At 33.5% G+C, this 10,389-nt stretch overlaps 1 protein-coding gene across 1 annotated transcript in view; it reads left to right on the top strand.

Moving 5' to 3' along the window:
• LOC139485207 (WD repeat-containing protein 19-like) overlaps window positions 1-4,003 on the top strand; it is a 34,178-nt gene extending 30,175 nt beyond the window's left edge. The window contains exons 31-34 of the mRNA XM_071269482.1: window positions 274-355; window positions 988-1,262; window positions 2,782-2,858; window positions 3,507-4,003. Of these exons, the coding sequence (XP_071125583.1) occupies window positions 274-355; window positions 988-1,262; window positions 2,782-2,858; window positions 3,507-3,621 (549 nt within the window). The 3' untranslated portion in view covers window positions 3,622-4,003. The remainder of the gene's footprint in view (window positions 1-273; window positions 356-987; window positions 1,263-2,781; window positions 2,859-3,506) is intronic.
• The last annotated feature ends 6,386 nt before the right edge of the window (window positions 4,004-10,389 follow it).

Raw genomic sequence — 10,389 nt, forward strand, 5'->3', positions numbered from 1 at the left:
AAAAAAATTATTTTAAGTTCATTAGACCACATTCATTCTGTGTCCAAAACCTATGCTGTGTCAACTATTTAATCACAATCCAAATTTAGAGCTGAATCCAGCTTGAATGTTGTGTCCATACTTGCCCCAACCGTTCAGGGTTCAACCTATGCGGTCGTATAAAGCTGCGCCCTGCGGAGCATCTGGTTGCATATTGTATTTTGATGAACCATATATCTCAAAAATATGTTTCAGTAAATGTCTCGATACATGTATATGTCAATTTTATTTCAGATTCACGTGAAAAGAGGTGATCATCTTAAAGGAGGCAGGATGTTGATCAGGGTGGCAAACAATATCAGTAAATTTCCATCTCGTAAGTTCAACTTAATATCATATAAACTGTTATATTCTTTTGAATTCTGCATCAATTTAAACCTTTCCTAAACCATTAGTTATCTTCTGAAGTCTGTTCTTATTTAGTATTGTGTGCTTGGGTTGTTTTCCCATACACCCACAAATCTGGAGTGTAGAAATGTATTGAATACAGTGCATCGTAAGCCTATCTGGCTGGCTGTAATGTAATATTGTATTGATATGTATCTATTGTATATATACAGGTTGCACTATAATAAATCATTCATTCATATAGTGGTTGATTCTGGTTCAGTTCTATGATTATGCTGACCTATACAAACCATATTGTAATTGATATAAAAATCAAGCATCTTAAATGTCAGATTTTACTATATTTTTCTTTTTTTTAAAGAAGAACTGCAGGGCTTTCAGTTTTTGCTGTAAATAGACAATATCCAGATCATTTGTATCAATTTTCAGCAGCTTATTAGAAATATTTACCAAATTTATAACTTTGACTTTGTACCTAATGACAAGATCTTTATAGCAATCACACTGTTTGATGGTGCCTATAACTTAACATTTTAAGAAATTAAGTGTCTAATTTTTTTTAATGAAATATATGTTTATATTTTTCTTAATATTTTCCAGATATTGTCCCTATATTGACATCAACAGTGATAGAATGTCACAGGGCTGGTTTAAAGAATTCTTCATTCAGTTATGCTGCCATGTTGATGCGACCTGAATATAGGAATCAGATAGATCTGAAATATAAGAAGAAAATAGAAGTGATTGTGAGAAAACCAGACAAGACAGAGGAGGAGGAGCCACTAACACCTTGTCCTTACTGTGGATTCCAGATCCCAGAAACTGATCTGCTCTGTCCAGATTGTAAAAATAGCATTCCTTATTGCACTGTAACAGTAAGTATGAAACAATGATATACACATATAGTAAAACCTGTTGAGGAGACCATCTGTATTTAGCATAAAACAATTAAAGGTCCCTCTAGTGCATTTCCTATAAACTGAACCTGCATTAAAAGACCACCTGTCTTATGAGACCACTGTTTTGCTTTTCAATGAGTGGTCTTTCAAAACAGGTTTCACGGTATTTCCCCTTTTACTAGAAACAGTATTTGAAATAAATACCTGATGGAAGAAAACTTCTTGGCTGTTATAAATCTGTCTTTTTTCATTGGTTATTTAGGTGGAATGGAGACAATAGATTTCAGATTTGTATGCCTTAACATCGTAATTTTTATGCCACACCTACGATAGTAGAGGAGCATTATGTTTTCTGGTCTGTGCGTCCGTCCTTCCATCCTTCCGTCTGTCTGTCTGTTCGTTCAGGTTAAAGCTTTTGGTCAAGGTAGTTTTTGATGAAGTTGAAGTCCAATCAACTTCAAAGTTAGTACACATGTTCCCTATGATATGATCTTTCTAATTTAATTGCCAAATTAGACTTTTGACCCCAATTTCACGGTCCACTGAACATAGAAAATAATAGTGCAAGTTTCAGGTTAAAGTTTGTGGTCAAGGTAGTTTTTGATGAAGTTGAAGTCCAATCAACTTCAAACTTAGTACACATGTTCCCTATGATATGATCTTTCTAATTTAATTGCCAAATTAGAGTTTTGACCCCAATTTCACGGTCTACTGAACATAGAAAATGATAATGCGAGTGGAGCATCCATGTACTATGGACACATTCTTGTTTAAATTGTGATGAAATATTTCTGTGTTGTTAGATAAATTGTAGTATACTGTTTATAAGGAGAATGTGTAAGTTTGAAAAACTTTTGTCCTGTACTTGTGCTTTGTTTTGGCATATTGAATATGTTTAAACTAAAAATTTGATTGGTTATCTTGATCTTTCAATTTTGATCAAATTTTGCTTAACTTATATATACTATAGAAATTCATACTGAAAGTTATTGCCTAATATGATTGCTTACTTGAAATAACCAATAATACGTATTATGTATTATTAGCCTTGTTAAACTATTGCTGTATAATATCACACATGACAAATGGCATGTAAGTTTTCATATTACACTTATCTTGAAAAGCAACTGGTACTGTTTTATCAAGCAGTTGTATTTTTTCTACTTTACTAATAAAAAAAAAAGCTCACAATTTCAAAATGCAGATAATTGATTAATAGTACAAATCATAACCAGTATTTCCAGTAGTAAACAACTCCTGTTATATCTTCATATAGTAAAATTTAAGTAAAACAATTTCTGGATATAGGAGAATCATAAATTTTAAATATAAATTCAAAGTAGTGCAAATTTTTTATCGTCTTTTAGGTAAACTTTGGCAAATTACAATATCTACTTACCAAGAATAGACAATTTTCCTAAATCCACAAACAATTGTTACCAAATTGACCATATTGTTACAAATCTAGTATTTAACCTAACCCTTTATTTTTCAGGGACGACATATGTTGAAGGATGATTTAACAGCTTGTCCTAAGTGTGATTTCCCTGCTATATTCTCTGAATTCCTTAGGTAAGAATAAATTTAATGGTATCAGTTTTACTGTCCAGAATTGCATTTATGACAATTAACATCTCTTTAGTGACCCTCGAGGCAAAATTGTTAGAAAATCCAAAACCTTAATCAAATGTTGATGAGCTGATCAATCTGAAAAGGACCAAAAGTATAGCCAACCCTGGACAAAGATTCACAGCTATTAATAGATAGAGAGATTCTTTATCAAAGTTGTACAGTATATGGTCAAAAGTCATTTATATATATTTTATGTACGCTAAATTAAAATTCCCGACAAATATTTTAAACATGAATTTTAACCTGCTTTTCAACCAATAATCAGATATTATTGTAATATTTTTTGTTAACATTTTTATGAAAAATGAAATTTTATATATTTAAAAAATCATGATTTGATTGCACATTTTCATTTTGTCTTCTTGGTTATAAAACTATTCAGTACTCTTGAGTTCAAAGTATGTGTTCAAACACCATATCCAATATATTTATGGGTTTATTTCTTAGTCTGAGTACGGAATCAGGCCTTAAACTTTTTATGACTGCAAGGTACATAGATAATTAGTTGTTTGATTAACTTACAGTGAGTAACATTGTTTATATCCTAGTTTTAATAAGTTTATGATTGGTCTTTTTTTTTTTTTGTAGGCTGTTGGAGACTGAAGAAACTTGTCCTATGTGCTCTGAGAAAGTTTTGAAAGAAAATCTAGAGAAAATCACCGATCCTTCTAAATATCTTAACCCAGAAGAAGGAACAGAATAGAACAAAGACCATGTTGAAGGAAGTCCAGAATGAATAACAATATTCAACATCCCTGGACATAACAAACTGCTTTAGGGATCCTAACAATGGACTTGATTTCAATAATTAATTCTATTTTTGTATTAACATGATCTGCACAAATTGAACTTGTACATGACAAATTCAAGGAAATTTCTTGTTTTTCTCATTTAATGCTGAATTGTAGAGTATCAAGTTATATGACAATAATACATTTTTTACATTCATATTATACATTTTTTATATATTTATTAATTGATATGTTTTACTGAAGATTATCAATTCTTGTTAGAATGTAAATTGTAATATTCCGTCCATGTTAACATGGTTGTTCTACAATAATAAACTTTAGATGTGAAGTGTATTTTATTTTTATTTTGTATTGTACAGTGATTATTTTGTTATTTTGTGGGTAAACAATTTTGTTGATTTCATGTGTATAAATTAACAATGTAAACGAGGTATACATTTTGTAGAAGCTGCTATGCAGACTTTGGTCTCATATTTACAAAATTAATAAATATCACTGAAATTTCATTTTTCCTGAGTTCACTTTAATTGATACCCAGGAAAATAAATGAATCCACAGCAACATTTAAAACAAAGAAACGTGGTAAAATAAAACATTAGAGATAACTGTCCGCATACAATTTTTCATTGTCCAAAGAAGTAGACTCTTGAGACTTATCAACAGAGATATGCTCCACCATAAGTTTGGCGAGACCCCCTCAAAATTCAAACATTTAGTGTCAACTGTGGCATAAGAGCCTACTGTATCTTTTCATTGCTTGTTAACCCTTTAACCCCCAATCCCACATGTAGGCAACACCCATTCTTTGAAGGCCTGTATGACCCTCCATCCTTTTTTCGAAAACCCCAGCCAAACTGTCATGATAGCAGGGACTTCAATCAAGCAGTTCATGGTCCATAAACTCTTCTCAAATGTCTGTTCATGAAAATATGGCACTTTGAAAGCCGTTTTAGAGTTCAAAATCAGAAAAACTTGAAAAGTAACCAAAATCAAGTGGGGGTGGGCATCTTTTGATGGCCACTACGTAACTGGAAGTGACTGTTGATATAAACTATTATTATACATGCATGGTGGTATAGGAACACAACTAGGTATAATATGGCCAATAGGAATCTAGGTCACTGTTTTGTCAAAAATCCATAAAAAACGGACATTTAGGCAGACCTGACTTGACAATAATAATTCCCCAGCAAGATACTCAAGTCCAATATACTCCAAGCTAGCATGAATGGGCTGCTGTAACTATAGGTAATACTTGAATGACAAAGAAACACAGTCTTGTCAGTGTTCACCTCTCAAGGTTGTTTTAATCGGAAAATAGATGGAAAATTACCATTTTTTAGTGGGGGTGGGTTCAAACCCACGAGAAAATATTCCACCTCCGACCCCACCCCCACCCATGCCATCAGCCCCCAAATCCCAATATATAGTTTGATAAATGAGCGTCAGTTACAGCATCAAGAGTCTGCTAATTTGCATATAATTTGCATATGATTGCAAATTTTCGAAAATGCCGGATTTTCCAGAAATGTCTTGGGGCGAATGAGTTAAACTAAAAATATTTTTTCCCGATTTTCAACCTCTAAAGAGTGTTTTGGTCAGTTTTACACCCTAAAAAGACCCTCAATCCCAACAGAAGCCAAATTTAAAAATTTTGATCAAATCATTTAATGAACAACCCCACTTACTGATTCTGTTGTTTAATGCAAAGCTTTTCTCTATCAAATTTTATCAGGAACACTCTAACCTTAAAATAAAAAATATAAAACACATTTTGCCGGTTGAATCTGGAACCTATGTATTGGTGGGTTCTGCAACATGATAAAGAATGTATCAAAACATGCAGTTAAACATGTAAGCACTGAGCACAGGACCTTTGACAACAGATAAAGCTCACCTTATCAACAGAACCACTGCAAGACCTATGACTTGTATAATATTAAAGTTGTCCATTGCTTCTACCACATACTGAATGCCACAGGTGTAACATGTTTCAAATATATAAATTGAGTGATTCGTTTTACAGTTGGAAAATTTTATAGATGCTGGGGCCAGCTGAAGGATGCCTCCGGGTGCGGGAATTTCTCGCTACATTGAAGACCTGTTGGTGACCCTCTGCTGTTGTTTTTTATTTGGTCGGGTTGTTGTCTCTTTGACACATTCCCCATTTCCATTCTCAATTTTATATAACTTTTTTTGGTAAAGGAGTTGATGAAAGGATAAGGAATTGCTTATGTTGCAAAGATTCCAATAATAGCAGTTTTTTCATCAGCTCCTTTTCAAACCACCAAATCCAATTGTTGGACCCAAAAAATTTACTTTGAATGATTTTGGGTAATATTTTGCTTGAATGCAGGTCCTTATGTATTTCTCATCACATTGGCATTCATTTTTTTTTTAACTTTGAGCGATCCTGATCTGTTGTCAAAGATCCTGTAGTTGGTTTGTTGGTCAGGTGAACTATATTTGTTGTCAAAAGTCATGTATTGGTTCTGTTGGTCAGGTGAGCTATATTTGTTGTCAAAGGTCTTGTAGTTGTTTTGTTAGTCAGGTGAACTTTATCTTTTGTCAAATGTCTTGTTGTGGTTCTTTTGATCAGGTGAGCTATATTTGTTGTCAAAGGTCTTGTAATGATTCTCTTGGTCAGGTGAGATATTTTTGATGTCAAAGGTCCATTAGTGGTTCTGTTGTTAAGGTGAGCTATGTTTGTTTTTTGAAGGTCCTGTAGTGGTTCTGTTGGCCAGGTGAGCTATATCTGTTGTCAAAGGTCTTGTAGTGGTTCTGTTGTTCGGTTTAGCTACATCTGTATAGTCAAAGGTCTTGTAATGGTTCTGTTAGTCAGGTGAGCTATATCTGTTGTCAAGGGTCCTGTAGTGGTTCTGTTGGTCAGGTGAGCTATGTGTTCTCAAAGGCCCTGTAGTGGCTTTGACAGTCAGGGGAGATATTTTTGTTGATGAAGGTCCTGTAGTGGTTCTGTTGGTCAGATGACCTATGTGTTGTCAAAGGCCCTGTAGTTGTTTTGTTAGTCAGGCGAACTTTATCAGTTGTCAAATGTCTTGTTTTGGTTCTCTTGTTCAGGTGAGCTATATCTGTTGTCAAAGGTCTGGTAATGGTTCTGTTCTTCAGGTGAGCTTTTTTGTTGTCGACGGTCTTGTTGTGGTTCTCTTATTTAGGTGAGCTATATCTGTTGTCAAAGTTCCTGTAGTGGCTTTGCCAGTCAGGTGAGCTATATGTGTTGTCAAAGGTTCTGTTGTAGTATGTTGGTCAGGTGAGTGCTGTTTGTTGTCAAAGGTCATGTAGTAGCTCTGCTAGTCAGATGAGCTATATGTAGTTGGCATTCAGTACGTGGTAGAAGCAATGGACAACTTTAATATTATACTAAATAACCATCGTTCATGGTACAAAACTATCAAAAACTTTCCCCTTACTAGACATATTCGCTCAAAGAATCACCCTTTAGATAATGTTACTTTCCAAATAATTGAAGTGAACATTGAGTGGGACATCACTGCGAGAAGGACACTTTTGGATCCACCAGTTCCGTACTGTAAAACCTCACCTGATGAGATTAATGAAAAAGAGGAGAAAAGATAAAGAATGATTAAAAATACTGCATCAAACTTTATCTATAATATTGGCCAATGGACATGCAAACCACACATTTCAAATAAAATAAATAATCTTGAAATTTATCAAAACTTTGATATACATGGCAGCAACGTCCATGTGCAAAAGTTTCTTGTCTGCATTCGATTTCACCTTTATATATGCACGCTCGATGAAGCTAATATGTCTAGCGGAATATTGCAAAAAAAAATATTATCGCATCGTAAACATTTTTAGCATTTTAATACTTACAGCGTTTTGAAAAATAAAAATTAGTCAAATATGTTAATATAGTGAATTAAAGGACTTAAAAAGCATTTTGTGGATGCAGAATTCAATTTTACGTATTCAATTATTGTACATATGTGTCTCTCAGAATTCATTTGGATTAGGACCGATTTTCAATTTCGTTATTCAGCGTTCCATTGTTTCATCACAATACATTTCAAGTAACTCAATTATGTGTCAACTATATATTTGTATTATAAAATCATTGTAAGGTGTAAATGGGTTTACAGGCTTCATCTGTCCTTGAAATAAAATAAAACACGTACATTAGTCACTGACATGATCAATGTGCTTTCCTGTTGTTTTTTATTTGTTTTTATATATTTTGAAAACGAAGGGATTTTAAATATTATCAAAAGTTTATGACTATCTAAAGTAAGCACAAAAATCATTAAAAGTACCCTTTTTATATGAAAACGAAAAAGAAAAAGAAATGTGGAGTGTTTGCGAGACAGCATACGACTAAAATAACATAACGGCACCTAGAGGGCAATATATACAGGGCTCAAAAATAGGCATGTATCTATCAAACTAAAGATGTCAAGATTTTTGTCGTTCCGAGAGTTCATAAAGTTGAATGAAGGGTGGTTTTGAACAATATAGGCAGAGTAGTTGATAAGGGTTCTATTCAGTGTCACAAATCAAAACCATGGTTTCAAGCTTAAGATAAAAAGTGTTTTAAGTTGATGATTATACACGTCGAAAGTGAAATAGAACTATGCTTCTCGATCTCTTCATTAAAAGTGTTGACATTTACAGAATAAATGATCACAAAGAGAAAGTTGACAAAATCGTCCTGATTGCAACCTCATTTAGGTACATAATGTATAATTAGAGTAGGGTTTTACAAACTATATATTCAAGTCAGATAATTTTTTTTTTATTACAAACATTATGTCAACAGATTTTTTTTGTCGGAGTATGATTCAGGTCCGAAAAAAAAACAATGAAAGTTGAACAGTTTTTATAAAATTTTAATGAATCATAATTTGTCCTATTTTTTACGTAATGAAAACAGCACTGATTCGTAATTCGAAAAATTTCAACAAAAAGAGCGATATATTTCATATCTATAGTCATTGTTTAATATATGATTCATAATGATTATTCTCAATAAATCTGTATTTCAAATTTTAGCACAAGAAAAGAAACAACGATCAACAAACGGACAAGATGAGGCTGACTTGGTACAGGAACATATATATTAGATATACTGTTCCCAGCTTGGTACAGTTACAAAACACGTGATGGGGTTAGAACCTCCCAAAGTTTACGGGTTTTGGAACTTACACTTTGTCCGCTTTGTCAATAAAGGTTCCGCGTTTACTATTCCCAAAATAGCTATGACATAGGTGGAAATCAAAATGCATGGTTATTGACATTCCTGCAAAATGATCGATCTATAAACAAAATAAACGCTTTTCTATCATCTAGTTTTAAAATACTAATTTAAATACGTATTAGTGCAAGTTAAAGAAGAAGAAAAAACGTATGTAAAAATAAGGAGATGTGTTATGATTGTCAATGAGACAAATACCCACAAAAGTCCAAATGAAGTGGTGTAAGCAATCATAGTCGAGCGTATACTGTCTTCAGCAATGAGAAAATCCCATACTGTATTCATGACTGACTTGTCTGCTATAAAAGGTTCGGATATAAATGACTAATCTCAGTTTATCAGACGATCTAAAGTGGAACATCCTTGTATAGGGAAAATTACTAGCAAACGGTAAACTGTACTGTGGTTTGTTCATTGGTGAAGGCCGTACGGTGACCTATAGTTTTTAATGTCTGTGTCATTTGGTCTCTTGTGGAGAGTTGTCTCATTGGCAATCATATCACATCTTCTTTTTTTTATATGTACTATAGGTTTCCTGAAAAGAAACATACGCCGGCAATACCTCCAGGAGTGCAAAATATATAGCCTATTTTTAACCGCATCACTTGCTGTATGATCCTGTCGAAGGACAGAAGCCTGTAATTCAGTGGCTGTCATTTGCATATACTAGTAGCTGTGATATCATATTTATTTTGGGATTATTATAAAAACAAGCAGAACTCTCCACCAGAGACCAAATGACTTAAATAAAAGTTAAGTACTATAGGTCATCGTACAGCCTTCAACCATGAGCAAAACCCATACTGCATAGTCAGCTACAAACGGCATCCAAACTGAAAATTCAAAACAATCAAAGGAGAAAACTAACGGCCTGGTCAGTCTAATTAAAATATAGAACTCTGTACAGAACAATGAACGAAAAACAAATATGATATACAGCAACAAACAACAACCAGGGACAGGCACATACAAAAAGTGGCGGGTCAAACATGTTTGCTGGCACCCAACCCTCCACCACTCAGTGATGACAAAACACAACAAATGAAGAAACTATTAAAGTCCTTTGAAAAGGGCTTAACTCATCAGATAAATACAAAGTAGAAAAACAAGTAACAAAGAGCGGACGTGGCAGGATACAACAAAAAAGCACTAAGTATATAGATCTGAAAGTGCAAAGCCAATAACAAACTATTAAAAAAAATCATTTATCAAAGACTAATTATCAATCAGCTCACATCCAACATCCAATGGTTTTAGTGTAAAAACGTCATAAACAGCCAGACAAAAAAACATGACCTTGTTCAAAATTTATCTATCGACAGATTGTATACGGACCCGCCACTGCTTTGCTCGAAAATTGTCAATAATATCACATTCCTCTTATTGGAATATGGTGGTGTTTTTGGAACCCATCTTTAATTTAAATGGAGGTCGCCAATGTGATTATCGTAACGTAATGATTTTCTTGCGACGGCAAATATATCGG

This window comes from Mytilus edulis, chromosome 8 (assembly GCF_963676685.1).
Source record: "Mytilus edulis chromosome 8, xbMytEdul2.2, whole genome shotgun sequence".
NCBI classification, from domain to species: Eukaryota; Metazoa; Mollusca; class Bivalvia; order Mytilida; family Mytilidae; genus Mytilus; species Mytilus edulis.